We start from the raw sequence: 24,197 nt of genomic DNA, 5'->3' as shown, positions 1-24,197 counted from the left end.
TGCCCAGCTTCTGCAGGCTGCCTGTGTTCTTTCAGCTGTGGTCCCTTCTTCTATGTCGAAAGCACAGCACTCTGATCTGTCTAATGCTGCTGTTGTCACACTCTATTCTGACTGACCCTCCTGCCTCCCGTTTATAAAGATCCTTGAGATTACATTTGCCCTACCTGGACAAGCCCCCATTCTCTCCCCATTTCAGGATCCTTAAATTAGTCACATTGGCAAAATTCCTGTTGTCATGTGAGGTCACATTTTCATTGGTCCTGAAGGTTAAGATATGTACGTCTTTGGGGCTGTTTTTCTGTCTTCCAGACAGACTGCTTGGGAAGGAGCCAGCTGGCTGACTTGGCAGACAGTATAGAAATGGACTTCCCTGGGGTCATTCCCTTTGGCTAAGACGATACAATATTCTGGACGGTACCTATGAAATTAATGTATGTGCTGGGGGGGCAGAGTGGACTTGTTCATTGAAATAAAGAGAGATGCCAGTGAAGGCATTTTAGGAAATTAATTTCTTGGGTAAAGGGAGGCCCGCAGTATTCCATGGCTGGACTAGCCTGCTGCTTTAGGAAAAACAGGCTCCACCCTCTACTGCAGTGGAGCAAACCTTGCTTGGCTTTCCACATTTATGAAAGTACAAGACTTACAAAAGTTGCAAGTAATTTTTATTCTGTCAGTGTCCCCCAGGAGTCATCAATATTTGTAAATTCTTAGAAAACCTGGAAGGATGGAGTACTTGCCCTCAGATGAGCAAAGGGAGGGGTAAGACATGAGCCACACCCCACAGGCATGTCAGATGTTCAGAGAGTTGAGAAATCATATGGCTGGACAAGGCAGAGGCTGGCGCCAAGGGATTGGGACCCAAGTTAGATAACCTAGGCCAGTTGTTCTACACCCTTCATCATGGGAGGGAAACTGCCCCTGTTTGATATCAGCAAATTATTGAGCAGAACAAGCTCTCCTGGCTCATCGCTCTGACCCACTGGATGAAAATTCTTGACTGTTGAAGCTCTAGAGTGGAGGCTGATTCATTCAGCAAGGATTTATCCAGTGTCTCTTGCATGCCAGGCCCATCCCTATCTATGGTGGACAAATCAGATGAGGTTTCTGCCAGCTTCTGGTCATGTGAGAGAGACAGATGACATACCAGTCAGTGGAAACACAGAAAGGGATTATACATTGTGGTAAAGGCTGCGAAAGCAGGCCACTGGGATGCTCTGATAGAGAATACTATGGGAGGATGAGCAGAGGCACAAACTTCAGATGAGAAAGTCAGTGAGGACCATTCTCAACAGGTGTTATTTCCACCGAAGCCCAAAGCTTTGATAGAGGCAGTGGGGAAAGCCAGTGTGAAGGCCCTGGGATGAGCAAGACCTCTGTGGCTTTGAGAAATAGAAGGTGGAAAATAGTCCAAGGAAAGGCTATAGGACTCAGGAGACAGCAGCTCTCTAAAGCCTTGGGAACCATACCAGAGCATTTAAGGTTTGCTCCAAATGCAGTTGGAAACAACAGAAACCTTTTATGTAAGGAGTTGATATGTGGTATATTCAAAAAATGAGATCCTTGAGAAATATGGAGTTATAGTATCTTCTTAAGCTGATAGCTATTGAATGTTCATTATATACTAAGCACTATGTTAAACTCTATGTACATTGTCTTGTCTAGACCTTTCAGCTAGTTCCTGAGTTTTATATAATGAATTCATTTCATTGGATGATAAACTGAGACTGAGGCAGTAAACTAACTTAGCCAAGATCACACACCCCGTAAGCAGCAGAGGTGGGATTCCAAACCCAGATCTGTCTGACTCTGATGCTTAAGTCTTTAAACATTTTGATTTCTTGCACTATTTTTTAGCATTAAAAGTATAATGAAAATAATACAGAATTTGCTACATTAGCCATTTTAAGCATACAATTTGATGGGACAATATTTGCCCTTTTGTGTCTGGCCTCTTAGTGTGTTTGCAGGGTTTGTCCATATCATAATTTGTATCAGCATCTTGTCCCTTTTCACAGCAGAGCAATATTCCACATTCAGAATATTGTGTGCATATGCAACTTCTTGCTTATTCACTCTTTTGGTGGACACTTGGGTTGTTTCTACCCTTTGTCTATTGTGAATAATGCTGCAAGTATCTGTTTCAGTTTCTAATTTTGATTTTGGGGGAATATACCTAGAAGTAGAATTACTGAGCTGCACATTAATTCAATGTTTAGCTTTTGAAGGAACTGTCAAATTGGTTTCCACAGAAGCTGCACCATTTTACAATCCCATGAGCAATATCCGAGGATTCCCGTTTCTCTACATCTTTGTCAACACTCGATATTTTCCTTTTCTTTTTTTTGAATTATAGCCACCCTCAGTTCAGTTCAGTTCAGTTCAGTCACTCAGTCGTGTCCGACTCTTTGCATCCCCATGAACCGCAGCATGCCAGGCCTCCCTGTCCATCACAAACTCCCGGAGTTCACCCAGACTCACGTCCATCGAGTCAGAGATGCCATCCAGCCATCTCATCCTCTGTCATCCCCTTCTCCTCCTGCCTCCAATCCCTCCCAGTATCAGAGTCTTTTCCAATGAGTCAACTCTTCGCATGAGGTGGCCAAAGTACGGGAGTTTCAGCTTTAGCATCATTCCTTCCAAAGAAATCCCAGGGCTGATCTCCTTCAGAATGGACTGGTTGGATCTCCTTGCAGTCCAAGGGACTCTCAAGAGTCTCTCCAACACCACAGTTCAAAAGCATCAATTCTTCAGCACTCAGCTTTCTTCACAGTCCAACTCTCACATCCATACATGACCACAGGAAAAACCATAGCCTTGACTAGATGGACCTTTGTTGGCAAAGTAATGTCTCTGCTTTTGAATATGCTATCTAGGTTGCACGAAGATATTTCATGGCTGCACGAAGATCATGGCATCCGATCCCATCACTTCATGGGAAATAGATGGGGAAACAGTGGAAATAGTGTCAGACTTTATTTTTCTGGGCTCCAAAATCACTACAGATGGTGACTGCAGCCATGAAATTAAAAGACGCTTACTCCTTGGAAGGAAAGTTATGACCAACCTAGATAGCATATTCAAAAGCAGAGACATTGCTTTGCCAACAAAGGTCCGTCTAGTCAAGGCTATGGTTCAGTCGACTGAGCAACTGAACTGAACTGAAGTATGTGTAAGGTGTTATCTTGTTGTGCCTTTGATTTTCAGTTCCCTAATGACTTGTGGTGTTGAGCATCTTTTCATGCGTTTATTGGCCATTTGTATATTTTCTTTGGAGAAATGTCTATTCATGTCATTTGCCCATTTTAAAATTGGGTTGTTTCATTTTTTGTGGTTGAGTTGAAGGGGTCTTTTATATATTCTGGATATTAAATCCTTATCAGATATATGATTTGCAAAATCTCCCCCCATTTTTAAGTTGTCCTTTCACTTTCGTAAGAACGCACTGTGTTGCACAAAAGTTTCTAGTTTCGACGAGTCCGGTTTGTCTGTTTATCTTTTGTTGTTTTTCGTGTCATGCCTAAGAATCCAAGATCATACCAAGTCAAGCATCATGGAGACTTACTCCTATGTTTTCCTTTACTTCCCTTCACTTTTAACCGTTAAATTCTCTTCTAGATTTTAAAAAGTATTCATTACATCCCACCAAAATCAGAAACATGAGAAGCTCAGCTGAGTAAGTTTTAGTGTGTCCTAGAGGAGCTCCCAGAATAGTTCAGGAAACAAAATTGCAGCGATAACAATATCATAGTGATCGATGCCGCTTGTTCCCAAATGCCAGGATGAAGGGCTTTGCTGCCCTACCAGTGTTTGTGGAAAAGAAATGAGGGATTTTTTTCATAAAACTGCATGTATTCATTCTAAGAAACTGTCCCTTATCATGCAAGCGGTTCCTTTCTATGATGCTAGAATGTTCTTATGACCAGAGCCCGAGAGAAGATGGTGAGAGTTTTTCTATATGACTCTACTTGGCAAATTAAGAATGATCTACTCTTTGTCAGACTTGCAAATTTAGGGAAGGAAAACAGAAAACTAAGTTATGAAATTTAAGAGGTTAGAAGCCACCATAGATTTTAGAGTTGATTTAATGGGTCTGCAAAGTTTGATGAGGATCCTGGCCTGGGGTCTTTAGGGAAGCCTTCACAGGGAAGCCCGATTCGTTTTCTTCCTCAAATATCTGCTATTTGAGGAAGCATACAAAAAGCATACATATAACAAAAAGCATACATTTCCTGAGTGTCTATGTTTATCTCTATTTTTGCTAGAGTATATCAGACCACTGTTTACAGTGACACAGGTTGTGCACTGCACAATCCCAAAAGGAACCACCCACCTGCACAGCTGCACAGCACAGCCAGGCATTTGGGCCATCGGAAAAGTCTGGTGACCACTCTCTAGGCCAGTTCTATCAAGTACAAAGCTGAATGCCAAGTAGAGACCATGCCATTTCCTATCTGACCTATTTCTGATTCAATCATCTTAGTGCAAAATTTTTTAGGACTAGAGAGTTGGGGCAGGAGGGAAAGGAAATCAAAATGAGGTCTTGTTTCTTACCCTGGATTCCTCTGGGCAACTTCCAACTGATTACTCTTATAGTTTTTGCCAGATGGTTTTTCCTTTTCATTTACCTAAGATATATTTTAGGAAAAAAGAGAGAAATTCTATCCAGGAAGGAGTACTGCTTTCTCATGGGAAAGAACACTCAGTTGTATTGAGGGATTGAATGAAGTTCTGCCAATGAGTTCACTCTTATAAAACGTTGAAATTCTCCCAAACATACTAATTAAGATACTTTTTGTCTTTTCTGCTGGTTTTAGCTTTGAAGATACCATAAAAATGGTTTGCTGCAAAATCCAGGAGCCAAGTTTGGAGGAAATGCCATGGTCTCTACTGGGCATTCAGCCTTGTACTTGATAGAACTAGCCTAGAGAGTGGTCACCAGACTTTCCTGACAGCCCCAATGCCTGGACTGTGCTGTGCAGTTGTACAGTTGGATGGTTCCTTTTGGAATTGTGCAGTGCACAACCTGTGTAGCTGTAAACAGTGGTCTGATATACTCTAGCAAAAATAGAAATAAACATAGACACTCAGGAAATGTATGCTTTTTGTTATTTATGTGCATGTGTGTTAATCCACTTAGATTCTATATTGATAAAACATGATTTCTTTTTTATTAAAAATAAAAATGAATAGCACCTTTGAAATTTGAAATAACAAATTTCTCCTGTGCCCCACTGGGTGGTTTTGAACATCCTTCGGGCAGGTTCCAGGGCAAGGTGCTTCTTGGCAGTAGAGTACTTCTGGGACTTTCCTGTTCCTGCCAGGCCCTCCCTCCTCACTTGCTGCTTTCTGTTTCAGAGTACACAGTCATCAATGAAGCCTGCCCTGGAGCCGAGTGGAATATCATGTGTCGGGAGTGCTGTGAATATGATCAGATTAAATGTGAGTGCCCTGGAAAGAAGGAAGTGGTGGGTTATACCATCCCATGCTGCAGGAACGAGGAGAATGAATGTGACTCCTGCCTGATTCACCCAGGTGAGTGTGCGCTGGGAGACCTTGGATCGCCTCCATGTTTTCTGAGGTCACTGATGGAAGCAGGCAGAACACTTGAATTCTGACAGGTAGACATCAGGGGTTGTGATGCCATAATGATTAAAAGTGGCATAACTCTACCCACTCTAAATACAGGCAGAGGAATTGGAGGGTTAGTGCCCTTTTCAGTGCCAAACTTACAAAGCTGTGGATTCATCTACTTATTCATTCATTGAACAAACAGACCGTGCGCCCCTGTATACTATGGCAAGTACTGGGAACACAGTGCTTTAGAAAAAGAGACATTCCTGGCATTTCTAGAACTTGCAGCCTGGTGGGGGAGATGGAAGAGTAAATAGGTAGCTGTAATGTATCATGGGAGGTGCTGTGATAGAGATCACGGGTGCCGTGGGAGCCTGGGTGGGGACGGGGGCGGGTGACTTATTAGAGGAGGTGATATGCATGCTGAAGATGGAAGCAGCGAACTGAGGAGTGTGAAGGGAATCTAGTAGAGAGGTCAGGCCATAGAGAATAGCACGTGCTAAGGCTCCGTGGCAAGAGAAAGCATGGAGTTTAGGGAACTGCAGATCACACTAGAAACACTAGAAACACATTAAGAGTGAAACTCAGTGTCCACACGGCTCTCAGCAGACAGACACTTCAGCGAAGGAAAATCAGTGAGATGCTGAAGGGCTCTGCAGGCAGTACTATGATGTTTAAGCTATATCCTGAAGATATTTTATGTAACACTTGGAGATCTTTTAGTAAAGAGGTGAAAGCCGATTTTCTTTTCAGCCGCAATATGGAGAAAGGATTGGAGGAAGGGCACAATTAGAGGTAGGGGAAGAATAACGGAGACCTTGATGAAGAGAAGCCCTGTGGATGGGGAGAGGTGGAGGGATTTGAGAGAGATCAGAGAGTGCAGTTGATGGCAGTTTGGAGTTGGCTGGAAGGGAAGGGAAGCGCAGAAGTCAAGGGTGATGCTTGGGCATTTGGGAACTGGTCCCAGTAATAAGTATTCTTGCCAGGAAAATCCCATGGACAGAGGAGCTCGGTGAGCTACAGTTCATGGGGTCACAAAGAATCGGACACGACTGAACACGCGTGCACCACCACACCACCCAGTGATATGAGAGCATCCTAGGACGAGATGGGGCCTTCCCAGGTCACGGTACCCATTCCTTTGGCTTTACATCAAGCTAGACTTGCCTTCCCCCAAACCCCAACTTCCCTGGCCCCCACCACAGAGGAGATGGTGATTTTCCTTCGCTGAAGTGTCTGTCTGCTGAGAGCCATGTGGACACTGAGTTTCACTCTTAATGTGTTTCTAGCGTGATTAGCAACTCACTGAATGGTTTCTTGGTGCTTTCATATCTGCTGCCTTGTGAGTCCTTTTCCCTTCTGGGCCTGATCAAACAGAGGATGTAGAGAATTTCCAATACACTTTCCTTACACTGAAGACTAAAAGGATGTCAAAAATAGGCTTTGGGAACTTCTCTCCTTTCTGCCTCTCCCCTTCTTTTACAAACACAGAGGATGATGCTTATTACTACCAGGAACTTCCTTTTGAGGAAAATCATAGAAGGGGAGAGAAAACAGGGCTCAAGTATACAGGTGTTACGTCTAAACCATTTTCCTTCTTGGAAGAGAGTAATGCTGAGCTTTAAAATAGAAGTGACCTCAGCATGACCCTTGCACATTTGATCCAGAAAAGAAACCCGCTGTTCCAGTTCCCTGATGGTGAGTAGGGTTTGCAGGGAAATCGTTGAGCAGTGCCTCTAGATTTTCTAAGGAAAATCTGAGAGCTAAGTCAGGATCTCCAGACTAGGGATCCTTGGCAGGAGTACGGAAGTCTGAACAACTTTCAATATTTTCAAAAGGCTAACAATTACTGTTGTGGTGGCAGCAGGGGCTGGGGCTGGCTTTGGCTTTGTGAGACGGCATGAGGTCATGGGGTAAGTAAGGGAACTTCGTAGGCAGTGCTGTCGCTTCATATCACATCTTAGAGAAGGCCATCAACATCTGCCACACTGCACCCAACAACTTATTACATCAATACAGGAGGCACCCACCTGGACTGATGCTAGGAAGGGTCTTCCCAACTGAGTAGTGAAGAGCTGTTCCACATTAACCATATGGGTGCCCTGAAAGGAAGAGCCAGAGAAAGACTTTTTAAAAATTTTTTATTTTCGAAAATAGCGAATTCATGTTTGAGCAGTCCCTATCAGTGATCAAAGAGGTTTCTCTGTGTGTGTGAGTGTCATTATGAACTCAGGCATTTTCACTTATTATGTGGTTTAATCCATGTCAATCATTATTCATTTTAATGCATACATCCCATCTTTTAATACTGGGCTCCCCTTTGTGTCCGTCTGTGTTCTTCTGGCATGACCACACTGATTTTGAAGACTTCTTGAATTCTTCTTGTCTGTTTTTTGCCCCAGATCTGGAATCAGCCATTTCTCCAAGGAACTCTGGTCTGAGACCATGATCAGGTCACCTGAGCTGTTCCTTGCTGTTGAACCGTCATTGCTACAGGGTTTTGTTTGTTTGTTTTCTTAAGTGTCTAGAACTGGGAAACGTGCATTTTTAAAATGTTTTTACTGCTACTCAAGTTCAAATGTAACATTCCAAGGTTGTTAATTAACTTCTTGGATTTTGTATTTGTATGCCTTTTCTTTCATGGTGAAAATCCTGTGTCCCAATAAACTAAATAAATCACTTACTCGCTTTATCTTAAACTTGTACGAAGCCACACTAGAGCATTATGGGTGTTAGTAATAAGAGCACTGATGCTTATGGTTTTTATTCACCTTAGAATATATCTCATTAGGTTATAGAGTCAGAATACTATGTTTTAAAGTCAATTGTAGTTCTTTTATCTATGGTGTTATACCAGTTACTCGAAACCCACTTGCTTGATATGTAGGTAGGTTTATATTTGACAATAGGAGCAAATCTGTGTGTGCATTTATGTGTCTTTCCCCTTCGTGCACCAAAGACAGCGTGCCATAAACACTGCTGACTACCTTGCTTTTTTCTCTCTTAACAATATATGCTGGAGGTGGCTCACTGACAGTATAAAGCCATTTTTTCCCACTCCTTTTTACAGTTGCACAAAACTGCATTGTGCATCATAAACTGTGGATTACCATAGTTTATGAGTATTTGGATTGTTTCTAGCTTTTTGCTGTTATAAATATTACTGTAGTGAATAGCCTCAGGCGTACATCAGCTAGTATTTTTGCAGCATATCTCTGGGACAGGTTCCTAGAAGAAGGATTGCTGAGTCAAAGCGGGGCGCATGTGTCATTTTGCCAGCCTTTGCCAAATTCTTCTCCATGCGTTTGGCGTTCACAGCAGCCATCCATGAGAGTATTCTTTGCCTGAAGTCTTACAACAGAATGTGCCATTTTGGAATTTTTTCAGTCTCAAAGGTGAGAAACGGGATCTCTGCCTGGTTTTAGAATTTCTATCACTTCTGTCATCATGATGGACAACCATTCTTTCTCCTATGATGGCAGTAATTGCAGGAGGACCAATGTCCAGGGGCCTGGTGGTGGCGTGTGGGTGTGTGTGCTCAGTCATGTCCAACTTTTTGCAACCCCGTGGACTGCAGCCTGCCAGGTTCCTGTGTCCATGGGGATTTTCCAGGCAAGGATACTGGAGTGGGTTGCCATTCCTCTTCCAAGGGATCTTCCTGACCCAGGGATCGAACCCGCGTCTCTGGCATCTCCTGCGTTGGCAGGCGGATTCTTTGCTGCTGTGCCACAGGGAGGCCCGGCGGTGGGGATGGTGGTGCTGACATCCAGCAGCTCCGGGGCCCTCACTGGAGCAGGTTGGCTGCATCTTTTAGTGCATTTCTAGGCTGTTAGCTCTGACCTTGGTTCTCTTACCATTTGGGCAATTCTGTGAGCTGCTTAGTGTCTTTTTAACATAGCCTTGTTCATCTTAATCACCAAACTGGTTTTTAATGGCTTGCCCCTAATGGCCTGGAGAGAGAGCGAGAGAGTTGGCAGGGTCATTGAAGGCAGATGGAGTCCATTGACCTCCTCGGCGGCACAGCGGGGAGGGAATCAGATGGGAATGTGACACATGGGTGAAGATGGCCTTTAAAGACACAGAGGTCCCCCCTGGGACCCAGTTGTGGGTCATATGAACTCTGATGAGTCGTATTAGCAATTTTTTTCTGGTTGAAAGAAGCAAGCACTGGAAGAAGGGAGCAAACTCAGAATGGTATGCAGAGAGCTGCAAGTCTGTCTCTTACAGACATCACACACGTATGCACTGCACATGTGCATTATGGGCCAATGAAAACCTAATAATTTTAGCCAAAGAGAAAAGTGTGCTATCGGCTCAAGGAAATGCTGGTTATCTCAGACACTTCAGAAGCCTGGATTAGCAGTTCATTCATCTCTCCAACTGTCCATCTATCCATTTATTCATTCACTCGAATCTCATATAATATTTCTGGAACACTTACTATGTGCCAGATACTATATTAAGTGTGGGGGGGATATAGTGTTGAATAAGATGCAGTCCTTGACTTCAGTTTATATAGGAAAACAGATAATAGGCAGTTAAAATTCAGCATGCCAAATGCTATGGTGGGGATAAGCCCAGTAAGTGGAAGTACAGGAATGCAGAATAATAGGAGTTCATATTTGGGGGGAATTGCTATGTGCCAGGCCCTTTATTGGTGTGAGATTAATTTTTAAATCAACTTTATGAGATAAGTACATTTTTTAACCCCAGGGTTACAGATGAGAACATTGAGGCACAGGGAACTTAAGCAGTTTGCTCAAGGACACACAGCTGGACAATGAATGGGGCAACCAGAACTTAGCGCTCTGTTTTAATAAGCGGGCTTGGATTATCTCCACCTTTCCTCAATATCCCCCACCTCTCAGGAGGCCATGTTTTAAAAACAACCCTTGATCGAGGTCTGCTGAGTCCTCTCTGGTGTGGTCTTCTGATCCGGGGGAGCCTGACACCTTCCAAGGTGAGCCCATTAATAGGCATTGAGGCTGTTTCCAACAGCACACTCTGGCTATAGGAGTATATGACATAGAAGGATATTTAGTGGAATGGGAAGATGTTTACTATTTTTATTAAATCAAAAAGTAAAACAGAATGTGCAGTGTATAATATAAGCCTAATTTTTAAAAAATGTTTGTGTGTATACAGAGGGAAAGTATTACAGATGGTTTTCTCTGGGTAATGGAATTTTAGGTGTTTTCAATTGAATTCTTTTTGCTTGTTTGAATCTTCTTAATATTCCACAATCAATATGTGATACTTTTATAAAGAGGAAAAAATACCTATATTGGTGTAGTCTGCCTTTTACTACAGGTTGTTTCATTTTGCATTAGAGCATCAGCCACTAACGAAAAAAGCCAGACAAGAAAGGCCATGTGTTGCCTGTTTCCATTTATGTGAAATGACTGGTAGATTACTGGTTGCCAGGGATCAGGGACAGGGTAAGGGGGTGACTGCTAATAAGTATGGGGTCCTTTATGGAGGGAGGTGATGAAATATCCTAAATTTAGATAGTGGTGATGGTTACCCAACTCTGTGAATGTACTAAAACCCATTGAATTGTAAACTTTATTTTTCTTTTTTTGAATTGTAAACTTTAAAACAGTAAATTTTATGGCATCTGAATTATGTCAATGTTGATTTTTTAAAAAATTATTAATTAGAACCAAAATGTGGAATCAATCTGGAAGGTTATTACTAAATATTTTCAATATCTCATAATACTTTTCAGGTTACTGATGATATATGAGATAGGCATCCTTGTAAAAAATGTGAAAAATTTACAATCAGCAAGAGGCTTCTCCTTTAGCACAGACAGCAATGTAATTTAGATTTGGTTTTAATGTAATAATAAGCATTTACTACCAGTCTTAGATTTGGGGGTATTTTCATCAATATTATTTGCTTTGTAAAGCATAATGATTAAAAATAAGTTTAAATAGCATTGTATTTGATTGAAAATTGAAGTTCATAATTATGACCAGAAGCTAAGTTTTTTTAAAACAAGCCATCAGCTGCTAACCTGGAAGATGGTTCAGACCATCCCCTAAACTCCTCAGTCTGAATGCTGGTGACTCTAGCATCTTCCTAGGGATGAGCATTTTTTCCTAAGGGCACCTTTCTGAGTCCAGATGCTCTTAGGTGAGACAAGATCCTGGCAAAGTCCACAGTTTCTCGTGCAACCCATCAGAACCTGCATGTGCTTAATCGAACACCATTCTGCTTGGAAATGTTTCAGGTTGCACCATCTTTGAAAACTGCAAGACGTGCCGAAACGGCTCCTGGGGGGGTACCCTCGACGACTTCTACGTGAAGGGGATCTACTGTGCAGAGTGCCGTGCGGGCTGGTATGGAGGAGACTGCATGCGTGAGTAGTCCCTGACCTAGCTCCATCTCTAGTTCAGGCTCCTTTCAAGTCTCACCTTGCCGTGGACTAAGGTTTATCTTGTTGGACTCTGTGAGTTCTGGAAAGCTTGTGGCCAGAAGACTTCCTACGTAAGACTGTAAGAAACAAAAATATGTTTCCTTCTGCTGGGTGTGGATTGTGGACATCTGTTTGGAATTGGCCATGGGAGGTTTCTGTCTCCTCTTAAATCTTCCCCTCTCTCCTGAATGAAGCCAAGGCATTCTGCACACAAGCATGCCTCATGTCCATTCCAGAAGCAACTGCATGCTGTCATTGGTCAGCAGGCAGTGAATAAGGCTTCAAAAATGTTGTCTGTAGTGCATTTTAAATATGAATTCCTATTGGAAAACTTCTTAAATCCTGAGTTCCACTCTTGGAACCACATCAAACTGTCAGCATGCCACTTGTCCCAGGAAAGGGATCCTTGCTGGGTTCTGCTTGATCTCCAAGAATTGCTTAATCTTTATTAGTGCTGCCCTCTGTGTCAATAATCCTTTGAAAATGGAGTGGAAATCTAAACTGTCTCTCAGTTTAAGATTCCCCCATGCAGCAACCCAGTGGTGAATATCACTCTGAGCAGCAGGATCTGGAGCAACGTATAAACTGTTATTATTTTGTTAAGCCTATTTTACATGTTCCCCATTTAAATTAGAAGCAATCAGGATGGTTTTAGAGCCTCATTAATTTTACTCTTACGAACGATATTTCCAGTCCACAGAAATAGAGGATGGAGTGTTATTGGTATTTCTTGCCTGATCAAACATGTAGCAAAAATGCAAGAGTCTAGGGCAAAGGGTAAGGAAAATACCTAAGACACCTAAGTCTGTGTGCTTTAGGGGTCTGTGTGATTTCAGACCCCTTGTCTCACCTATCTCCTACTGGTGAACTCTTCTGTAGCTCTGTCTTCTCTGCAAGCAGCATATGAAGTCTCTAATGAGAGCAGAGTAGAAGGGAAGCTGAGGCTTGAGAGTACCAAAATTTGGGGAGAGCCACCTGATGAATGAGGAAATGTGTCAGCTACCAAAAAGTTAAAGCATGCCCAAGCATGGCCAAGGACCCAGTGGAAGCTGGAACTAATGTGTAGGTGATGCAGCCTGGACAGGTGGGTGATACTCAGCAGCAGCACGGTAGCAGAGGTGAATAAAAGCAGTCACATGGTTGACCTAAGAGTTGGCAGAGACGTGACTGTCCAGGGGTCCAGCGTGGGCAGGACACAAAACCCAAATGAACCTGGTAAAGAAAATAGAGACTGGAGGTGTCGGTGAGATGGAAAAGCAGGCTTAGTGGTAATAAAGCCACCGAACATGTAGTTGAAAGAGGTATTGTGGTCAGAGAGTAGAATTTCTAAGTCAAAGCTTTCACAGGTGGTGGTGATAGTGTGTTCATATGTATTAGTCAGTTTGGGGGGCATAAGAGTCACCCTCAAAAGGATAGATGTGTATTTTTCTCTATCATGCATCTGTGAGTTGGCTGGGGTTTAACTGGTGTCAGCTGGGTTGGCCTGGGTTGAACTCTAGAGTTCGGAGCTCAGACCACAGCGGGCAGTTTGGGGTATGATCTGCTTTGAGTGTGTCACAGAAGCACAAGCAGTCAAGCCAAACACACGGCCACATTCCTGGCCTCTGCTCTCACCACGTTCACTTATATTCTAAGCAAGTCACGTGGCTGAGCCACAAATCAGTCAAGTATGAGAGTATATTCTACCTCAAACAAAAGGATACAAGTATTTCCTAAACAATACTCTAAACACTGTGAGTGAGTTTGTTTAGAGGACAGGGCAGAGAAGGGGAAGAATATTTGCATGCAGGAAGTCAAAGACAGAGGACTGCATTTTCCCAAAGAAATCCTGTAGATGTATCTTTCCAAATAGTACCTGTTGGTTGAGTCTTGCGTTTAGCCTCAGTTTAACAGCCGACTGTGTAGGTCTGTTTGGTCTGGATTGGTGATGGTTTCCATGTATAGGATCGAACTTTCTCAAGGACAGCAGAATTGGCTCAGGGCAATGGGTCACCACCACTAGGCAGGCAAAGTGGAGTACGCATGCCCCCATTCATTAAAAAGAAGTAATGAATAGATCTACCCATCCATTCAAAAATATTGAAGGACAGAGAAACCTGGCGTGCTGCAGCTCACAGGGCTGCTAAGAGTTGGACACAACTTAGCAACTGAACAAACAACAATCCATTCAAACAATGCTTCTTGAAAGAATGTGCTTCTATGTGCAATGATGAGCAAGACAGATGTAGTCACTGCCATTTTAGAACCTGAAATTTAGAGAAGAGAGACAAAAAGAATGTGGTCAATGCTGTGAAACAAACAAAGCAATGATCATACTCCTATTCCATTCTGTGTTGGCTCAGTTATGCTTGTTCAATTCCATGGTGAAAGCCTCATTACATGCAGTGTATGTTTACCTGATCACAGCCACATACACAAAGAGAGCATTTCTTATGGATCACTAGGCACGTCACCAGGGGAAACAGGGAACCCTCCATGAGTTTACAATACATTCGTGGAAACAGGACTTGACCATAAGACATCAACATGATGTTATTAGGTTCTCATCACCTACAGCTCATACTAAATAAATGCAAGGGGAATTCCCAGGCAGAAGTAATTCATTTCAGTATTTGTTGACTGTCTGCCCTGCTGACTAGGCAGGCAGGATGCTGCCTGCCTCTATTAAGGGGCAGCTGAACACCTGGGTGGTCTGTGCATGGCTGGGGCACAGTGCTGGAGCCATGTGGCAGTGCAAGCATTTGACCAGTAGATGGCGCCCAAGTGATCCTTTCAGATCATTTAATTCTGGAGGAGGAGGGCTTCTTGCTGAAGACCGTTGTAGAACCCTGGCACCTTTTCCTGAGTGCCATATAGAACCTTAGAAGAAAGGAGGAGTGCCAAGCAAATGCCAGAAAGGATCACAGTGTTTATATTTTAATTATAGACCTTTCAGCACTGAGCCGACGTGGTAGCACCTTTATTTACTCACTGTCTTTGACAATGCTCATCACAGATGGTTTTGACCCAACTCTTTACAGTCTTAACATCCATTATGTGATCGATTCACTCATAACCATCGACAAGTTACATTAAGCAAGAGAACTGGAGAAGGGCTGGAGGTCACTGAGCCCAGGGGAAAACTTTCTTCACATTTTCCTGGCCAGGAGAGATTGGTTTAGTAATCGCAGAATATTCAGAGGAGTGATTCCTTTTTTCTCCAGTTTTTTACTTTGATAAGTTTTAAATACGCAGAGTTGAAAGAATACTACATTCATTCTTTACCTGGATTCACCCGTTATTATAATTTTCCCACATTTGTCTTCTCTCTCTTCCTCTGTACTGTGAGCTCATGAATTTTCATTTTTTTCCCCTTAATCCTATCGTCCTCTTTTTGATGCTTAAATTGTCCCAGAACTGGCCACCAAAGTCCCTTTAAGATGACTTCGCTGCCTCATTCTGTGAGCACTTCCTTGCTTCTTGGCACTGCCCCCACCCGCTCAGGGTTTCAAGTTCACCTTGATTTTTATGTGCAAGTCCTGAAATGAGCCATTTCTCCAATCCTGGTTCCTGCTGTGGGGAATGATATTTAGGAACTGTGACCTGGCGCTGGCAATGAGAGGCACTGATCTCCAAAGTTAAAATCAAGGCGTCCTTTCAAAGCTTCTTAAACTGGAAAGTTGAGTTCTTAAGTGGAACCACTCTGCCGACTTCCAGAGTGAAGTTTATTTAACTTGGCCTTCAGACCAAGTTCCTAAGCCACTAAATGAGATGAGCAGGAGAGGGCCCGAGAGCCTCCTGGATGTCACGCTTCCAGGTAGCACTGAAGTGATGCCAACACTTCAGGCCCCAAAGGGTCTCGGGGAGGTAGGAAGGTTAGGAGAGCAACCTAGATGAGAGAGGGTTTGTGGGGAGAGCTTAATAGGCCTGGGATACTTTTTATTTCCTTAGTCATATTGTAGATAGACACAGAGGAGCAGAGGAACGGGCCTTCAGTGGTGACCAAAATGTGGGGGTGGAATATCAGAGGGGAGCATGGTTTGTGCTGGCTGGTCCAGGAATGATTGACAGTCGATGAGAAAGACAGAGAGAAGGAGAGAGAGAGGGAGAGAAGGAGGGAGGAAAAGAGAGAGAGAAAGAGAAAGGAGGAAGGAAGGAAGGAGGGGAAGAAGAGGCCACAAAGCTGGGTGTCACTGATTTACTCATCTCTGGAGCTGTACTGCTGGGGAAGAGTAGAGTCGCCTGGGTGGAGTTACTGAAAACTGGCTCGTGGAAGTCTGGGCTTCTGTGTCCTGGCACCTCCAGGAAAGGAACAGTGCTCAATTTGGTACAAATCGAGGATGGTATTATGTGATGGTTAATAGCTGGGCTTGAAACCAGGCTTTTAATCTGTAGGACCTGGATTTTAATCTGTTTCATGACTCTTTCTGTGACTTTGGCAATGCCACCCAATCTTTGTAAATCTCAGCTTCCTCATTTACAAAATGGGGGAAATAACAGTGCCCCATCAGAGGATTTAATGAAGGATTAATGTGAGGGTTAAATGAAGTGCTATCTATGAAATTCCTTAATAGAGAGTCTGGAACATAGTGCTTGATAAATGGTAGCTGTTATTCGTATTATTACTAAATCAGAGCCTTGAAGGGTGCTCTTTGTCTTTTCTTTGTTGGGAAGGAAATCAGTGTGGGGGCACAGAGGAAAAATACTAAAACAGAACTCCCTAAGAAAGAAGAGGATATATGCTGGCCATGAGGAGATTAGGGTGGCCCCAGTGGTAAAGAATCCATCTGCCAATGCAGGAGGTGCAGGAGACGTGGGTTTGATCCCTGGGTCGGGAAGATCCTCTGGAGGTGGAAATGGCAGCCCACCCAGTATTCTTGCCCAGAGAATTCCGTGGACAGAGGAGCCTGGCAGGCTGCAGTCCACGGGTCGCAAAGAGTCGGACGCGACTGAGCACAGCACACGGGAGGCTGCTTTCCAGGACAAGCATTGTATGTGTGGCGAATAGCTTTTCATACGTTATGTGCTGAAGTTCTTGATTCTAGAGAATTGACGTTTGAACTCCTGCAGATGATTTTATGTTATTAAAGAGCTCATCGATTATTGCTCAACTTCTGGTTTGGGTGGAGAGGGATATGAAAAAGGCCTTCCTTCCTGTTCAAACAGCAAGAAATCACTCTAAATCAAAGGAAATTCAGAATGTACTTTAAAGCCCTCTCATATCTATGAACACAGAATCTAAAAGGAACTAAACTCCATAGGAAAGAGCTCTTCCTAGGAGAGCAAGTGATGCAGGATACGTCTTACCTGAGGCCAGCTACTGAGGTCAGGGCCAGGGCAGGTGAAGGCCTGCCTGAGAAGGAGGAGGACCCAGCCAGACTTGGGATGAGCCTGTGGGCTGGCCTATTGAACTTACATCTAAAAAATACCCCCAAACAAAGATTACCCTATCCACTGAGACTTCTCATTAGTGAAATTTTGTTGAGCAAGCAGAGGCTGGGGGTGAGGCTAGAAAGCAGAAGATCTTGGAATATTGTTGTCATTTTCCAGTTTCAAAAATTTGTCATCTCAGAGTCTCATGGTCTCACAGGATCAAAGATTCCTGAACTTACAGTCATGGAAGTGCAGGAAGTTGGGCAGGGGGAGTGTTGAAAATCAAAAATAAGTTTTCTAAGGTTCCCACTGCTTGACTTTCAAGATGCTTCTCGAGGGATTATAGCTTCAGCCCTGCCCCAAACCACCTTGCTTCCTGATTTGATCAAATTGATCAGTACCTCATTCTACCTGCCTAATGGAGGAAAAGATATTACCAATCAAAAGAAAATATGTCTTTTCTGTTGTGAATAAGCAAGAAGAGAATAGGACCAATAGTCAAGAGAAAGATCAGTCAAGAGAAACACACCACATGGGATCAACTATTAGAATTTTCAGACAAGGAGTTTTAAATAATTTAAAAATGAATATATTAAAGGATCTGCGAGAAAAGGTAATTATAATGGATGAAGAGATGCGAAAATTGAGAATAGATTTAGATAGCATTAATAAGAACCAAAAGGAAATCCCAGAACTGAACACATTGTAATATTTGAAATTAAAAAATCATCAGAGGGGTTAACAGCTGATTGATCATGATGGAAGACAGGATCAGAGAATGTAAATACAGGCTGGTAGAAATCAACCAAACTGAAGCACAGAGAAAAGAAAAAATATTTAGTTGTCTAATTTTTTATGCTGCTCAAACCCAGTCCTCGACTTTTGAATTGGATTGTCAGGGTTATCTCAGTGTATGCTTTTTTTGCGAAGATTGTGATGAATCTGGGGGAGAAAAACCTTTTTGCAACAAAGTGGCAGATAGTATTTTTGCTGGACAACGGTTTCAACTGAACGGATAGGCCATTTGGTACAGTATTGGGAAGAGGATTCGAAAATGGTTTGATTGGGCAGGAAGAGGCTTGATACAATTTGGCAGAGTCATTCATTCAGTTAATAATTAATTAAGCACATATTTCATGCATATAGAGGTGAGCAAGACAGACAAAGGTCCTTGCTTTCATGGAACTGTGTCATGGAGGAAGCACACACTTAAGCAACCATTCTAAAGTATTAGATTGATTGGAACTATAGGCCAGATCACAGAGTGAGCCATGAAGTCATTTCTAGAGAGCCAGTGAAGACGTGAGCCCCTGGTAAAAGCTATCACTTAGCACAACTTTACTTTCACTTTTCACTTTCATGCATTAGAGAAGGAAATGGCAACCCACTCCAGTATTCTTGCATGGAGAATCCCAGGGATGGGGGAGCCTGGTGGGCTGCCATCTATGGGGTCGCACAGAGTCAGACACAACTCAAGTGACATAGCAGCAGCAGCAGCATTCTTTATGAACCAGACAATGCTCAAGTACCTTCATGTATGAACCATTCATCCTCATCCAGCCTTTTACAGGTGAGGGCTTCGAGGCACAGAGAGGCTGAGTCACTTTACCTGCTGTCTTACAGCTATTATGTGGCAGAGCCAAGATGCCAGTTCAGAAGCTGGGCCCCGGAGTCCAGTCCCTCTTCCTCTGAACTAAGCTATTTCTTGAAGTGAGAGGCCCTTGAGGTCCTCACTCCAAGCACCTGTCTGAGGGATGACCAGGTCAGGGTAGGATGAACCAAATCACATGGGCAGTATCAGCTTCCTTCTTGCTCCCTGTCTGGTGTGTGGGTCATTCCCATGTCATTATCCAGGCTTTTGTTCTGCCATCCCTGTCTAGGCTCCTGGGCCTAAAGGCTTTAGAGCTTTAGCCAATGATGCAAAGAGGCTCTTAGGAGACCTGGAGCAGTGGATCAGAACCTGGGCTGCCACCTGTGATTCTTTTGCCAAATTTGTGTCTCAGATCCAGACAAGACTTGAGAAATGACAGTGTTAGCTGCCATTTATTGTTTATGTGTGCCAGGCACTTTGCTAAATGCTTCACATACAGTAACTATCTCATTTAATCCTTAAATAATAAATCAGCAACAACAGCGTGGTTGTAGGTACTCCTATTATTTCCAAATGAGGGACGCTCAGCTTGGAAAATCTGAAGAACTTGTCTGGGGTCATACAGCTAGGAAAAATCTGAACTGAGATTAGGACCTGGTCTGGCTTCCAGGGGCTTCCCAGGTGGCGCTAATGGTTAAAGAGCCCGCTTCCCAGTGCAGGAGACATAAGAGACATGGGTTTGATCCCTGGGTTGGGATGATCCCCTGGAGGAGAGCATGGCAATCCACTCCAGTATTCTTGCCTGGAGAATCCCCTGGACAGAGGAGCCTGGGGGGCTACAGTCCACAGGGTCACACAGAGTCAGAGGTGGCTGAAGTGACTTAGCATGCCCACACACACATGCATCAGTGGTTAGGACTCCAAGCTTTCACTGCTGAGAGTGTGGGTCAATCCCTGGTCAGGCAGCTAAGATCTTGCAAGTTGTGGAGCATGGCGAAAAAAAAAAAAAAGAAGCTAACAGAATTCTTTCTTTAGTCCTCCTTGCCCCCAGCCTAAAGGAAAGATTTAAAAAAAAAAAAAAAAATCCACTGCTTCTCAGAAGCGCCCCTCCCTCTTTTGTCCCCCAGCTGGAGATAAGGACACTTGTCAGAATGCTGGGGGTGTCCACTGCTTTTGGGAAGCTTCCAGCTCTCGTTCTAGTTTGGAAATTCATGAAGATTTCCTTTCAGCTCTGTCGAAGCAGAGTCTATCCAGCTCTCTCTCCTGTTTGGGTTTGTAGCAAGGAGGGGAGGAGGCAGGGTTGGAGATGAGTCCAGGATTTGAGATCCCAGGGGCCAGTCTGGCATGGCTGGCAAAATCCCCTACATACACGCACGCACGCACATGCACACCTCTTCTCCTGCAGCCAGACGTGGTCAGGGAATCCGAGCACGTTGTCCGGGCCCTTGCCACTCCCGTCTTTCAGCCCCAGGACCACCTGCTTGGTTGGCCAGCCGCACTTCATTAGTGAGGACACTTGGCTGTGTTCAGCCCTAGACAGAGGGTACAGTGAGTCTGCCCTGCACCCGGCTCCTGGACTCCCCGTGGGGGTGGGAGTGAGATGGGGGCTGAAGGAGCCCCTTGGTGTGAGGAGGGCATGGGGTGCCTTCTGCTTTGCCCGGTGCCCACTAACTGCGCCCCCCGCCCCTCCCCCTGCAAAGCACATTTCTGAGAAGTGGCCTCTGTGTCTCTGGCTGCTTGGAACTTGCACCCTGTCTTGAGGCCGACTCTGCCCTCCCCTCCAGAGACAGAAGGGAAACATCATGAAGGACCCGGCTGTTGCGTGTGGTTGGGAATCCTGGCTGTTTCTGAAGGACAGCCCCTGGTCTCCAGGAACCAGTGGTCTCACATCTCACGTGGCCAGGGGCCAGCACCCGGGTTGGGGGTGGGACCCCGAGTACTCCCCAGGCCATAAGACCCTCGGGCTGGCCAAAGCCTGCTGGCTCCCCCAGATCTGAGAGGGGGAGAGGGGATCTGAAAGTGACACTGCTGTCTGATTCCAGGGAGGAAACCAGAAGTTGGCTGGCAGCATCTGCTGCCGGTTCTAACTTGGGGTCCCTGCGGGAGGTTTGCTGCGGAGCTGGGACTTAACACCTTGTGGTGGGGAAGCTGCCAGTCCCCGGGGGGGCGGAGGCTGTGCAGGAAGGTTTCTTTTTTTGTCTCTCATACCCCGTGTATCACTTCCATAGCCGGGCAGCAGATGGGCGGATGGGGGCGATGAGGAGTGTGAGGTGTGCAGGAAGAAGGCACGTGCATTTCCAGTAGCTCGAGGGGGAGAGGGACGGGCAAAGATTCAATGTATTTGGGAACGGGGGTGGGAAATCCTGCCGCTTCAAAATGGTGCGGGAGAAGGCTGGGTCAGGAAACCCTAAGACAGGTTAATGTACTAGCAGAGATCCAGTGCTGGTACTAGGCAGATTCAAGTTCAAGTCCTTGATCTGCCACCAACTAGCAACAGCTAACATTTGCTGGTTTTTCTGCTAAGGGCTTTCGGTGTGCATAATCTGATTCACATCTCACAAAACGAATGGGGTAGATGCCAGTTTTATTCCCATTTGGCTCAGGTCTGGTGAGGTTCTGAGAGATGCCGTAACTCACCGAAGGCCACACAGCTGGTGACTCTAAGGTTGAGACCCATACTGAGAGGGGACTCCGACGTCCCATGGCAACCACTGCTCTACAGCTAGAACAGTCATCTGCCACCTTCCGACTTCCTGGCTGTCTGGCCATGGGGATACCTAACTTCTCCCATCCTTAGGGTTCCTCGTCTGGGGGATGGGGAGATAAATGTCATTCGCCCAGCTTTCTTTTCTTAACTTTTTATTTTATATTGGGGTATAGCCAGTTAACAATGTTGTGATAGTTTCAGGTGAACAGCAGAGCAACTCAGCCATACGTATCAGTTCAGTTCAGTTCAGTTGCTCAGTCGTGTCCAACTCTTTGCAACCCCATGAATCGCAGCACGCCAGGCCTCCCTGTCCATCACCAACTCCCATATACCTGTGTCCATTCTCCCCCAAACTCCCCTCCCATCCAGGCTGCCACATACCATTGAGCAGAATTTCCTGTGTACACAGTAGAACCTTGTCGTTATCCATTTTAAATATAGCAGTGTGTCGTGTATTCCCTTAGGAACTGTCTGTAAATGTGCAAAATGTGAAATTAAGGTGTGTGTGCTGCATGCTTAGTCGTTCCAGTTGTGTCCAACTCTCTGTGACCCTATGGACCATGGCTGCCAGGCTCCTCTGTCCATGAATGATTAGTGAATACTCTGCCAGGACCCTGGCTGTCCTCCTGGGCCAGGCCTATTTTCTCCTCACTCCTTTCTCTCCTATCCACCCCCTCCCCAAGGATGAACTAAACCAATCTCTCCATCTACCTCAGCTATCTCCAAGCTTTCTTGTGAGGATTAAACCAGAGAAGGTGTAAGCCTTTTAGCCAGTCCCTGGCCTGTCACAATGTCATCGTTCATTCATTCAACAGCTCTTTATTGAGCACGTGTTCTGTGCCAGTTTCCGTTCTAGGCATACAAACTGGAGGGGTGCTAGCTCTGCCAAAGGGAGTGAGCAAATAAGCTAGAAAATTTCCAGTAGCGATGTCCATTATGAAGAAAACAAAATCAAGTAATGGCAGTGACCGTAGAAATATGAAGGTCCGTTTTAGCTGGGTGGTCCAGGAAGGCCTCTTTGAAGAAGTAGCAGTTGAGCTTAATTCCCAAAGGGAGGAGACGTGGAAGAGGATGAACCTTCTAGGTTAAGGGAGCAGTGGGTGCGAGGCCTGGAGTTGGGACAGGAAGGGGGCCGTGTGGCTGGCTCAGAGTGAGGACTGGGTGGGTGGTGGTGGAGGCTGAACAGAGGGCAGGGCCGTGGATACTGTGGGGAGGTGAGCTACAGGGCGCAGTCTTTGGAGGGGCGAGTCGAGAGAGTAATGTGATCTCATTCATGTATTTAAATGGTAGCTTTGGCAGCTATATGGGGAATGGAAAGTTGGGAGAAAAGGATGGATGCAGGGAGACTGAGATCACAGAGAGACGATGGAGGCCCGGCCAAATCCAGAGACTCACATGGAAAGGGGCGAGGGATGCTTCCCACGAGGAAATAGAAGCAATAAACATCCTAATGATGAGATGCCTTGGGCAACCTAGCAGTCAATTTTGCAAAAATCACACACCTCAGACCTCACAGCTTATTGAAAACAGAGTTTAAGCTATATTCCTACCACTGTAGAAATATTACCACCATCATCTTGCCATGAGGTACCATCCACTGATGTTCATGTTTTTCTTTTGAGCTTGGGAATTTATTGGGGGAGGTTATTAAAGATAACTGAAGGTCTGGAGTTTATGATGTCAAACTGAGTTCTGTGTAGATAGGGTTAAAGAAGCTTTTCCTATAGCGGGGCGGGTAGTAAATAGTTACATTTTTGTGGATTCTGCTGTCTTGTTTTGCAGCTACTCAAGTCTGTCATTGTGGCTGGAAACCAACCTTAAACAATGCATTAAAAATGTATGTGGCTCTGTTCCAATAAAACTTCATTTAAAATATAGGCAGTGAGCTGCATTTGGCCCATGGATCATAGTGTGCCAACTCTGGCAGAAAATATAGTTTATTTACATGACCGAGATAATTTTTTCCCTACAACGAGGGTACAGACCTCTGCTTATCTCGACGCTAGAGATGTGATGTAATTGAATGGAGACTCTGTTCTGTGGTTTTCAAATCTTGGGGATTCCTTGGAACTAGCTCAGGGGACCAAGGTGATAGTGAGGATGGAGGGCTTGGGGTCCTAGCTTCTACTTCAACCAGGACCCCCTGTTGGATTCATTTTTTTTTTTTAATTAAATTGGTGGTCTTCATAAGAGTTTGTTTGGGGGGAAAAAAAAAAGGTCTTGGGAGCCAGGAAAAAAATCGAAAATCACTAATCCAATTGGACTGGTTGGAGTTCATGTCCCACTTCTGGTATTTGCATTAGAGAGGTGCTTCCCTGGTGGCTCAGGTGGTAAACAATCTCCCTGCAATGCCGAAGACCCAGGTTCCATCCCTGGGTCAGAAAGATCCCTTGGAGAATGGAATGGCTACCCACTCCGGTATTCTGGCCTGGAGAATTCCATGGACAGAGGAGCCTGGTGGGCTACAGTCTATAGAGTCGCAAAGAGTCAGACACAACTGAGCGACTAATGCTTTCGCTATTGCATAATTGCTCATAGAACAAATTAATACATAC

General features: G+C 44.6%; 1 protein-coding gene across 5 annotated transcripts in view; it reads left to right on the top strand.

The window, feature by feature from the left end:
• PAMR1 (peptidase domain containing associated with muscle regeneration 1) overlaps positions 1-24,197 on the top strand; it is an 80,545-nt gene that overhangs the window by 20,826 nt on the left and 35,522 nt on the right. Inside the window, exons 2-3 of one of the 5 annotated variants that reach the window (XM_086338658.1) lie at positions 5,356-5,532; positions 11,807-11,935. In XM_086338658.1, coding sequence (XP_086194784.1) covers positions 5,356-5,532; positions 11,807-11,935 — 306 coding nt within the window. Of the gene's footprint in view, positions 1-5,355; positions 5,533-10,284; positions 10,532-10,867; positions 11,010-11,581; positions 11,710-11,806; positions 12,072-24,197 lie in introns of those variants that run through there. The other 4 variants (XM_086338663.1, XM_086338662.1, XM_086338660.1 and 1 more) reach the window with 4 other exon arrangements.

Source organism: Bos grunniens, chromosome 15 (genome assembly GCF_055505025.1).
Source record: "Bos grunniens cultivar Pamir isolate PY7600 chromosome 15, Bosgru_T2T1.0, whole genome shotgun sequence".
Lineage (NCBI taxonomy): Eukaryota > Metazoa > Chordata > Mammalia > Artiodactyla > Bovidae > Bos > Bos grunniens.
Note: the sequence above shows the minus strand (reverse complement) of the source record. Positions and strands in the feature narration are given on the sequence as shown.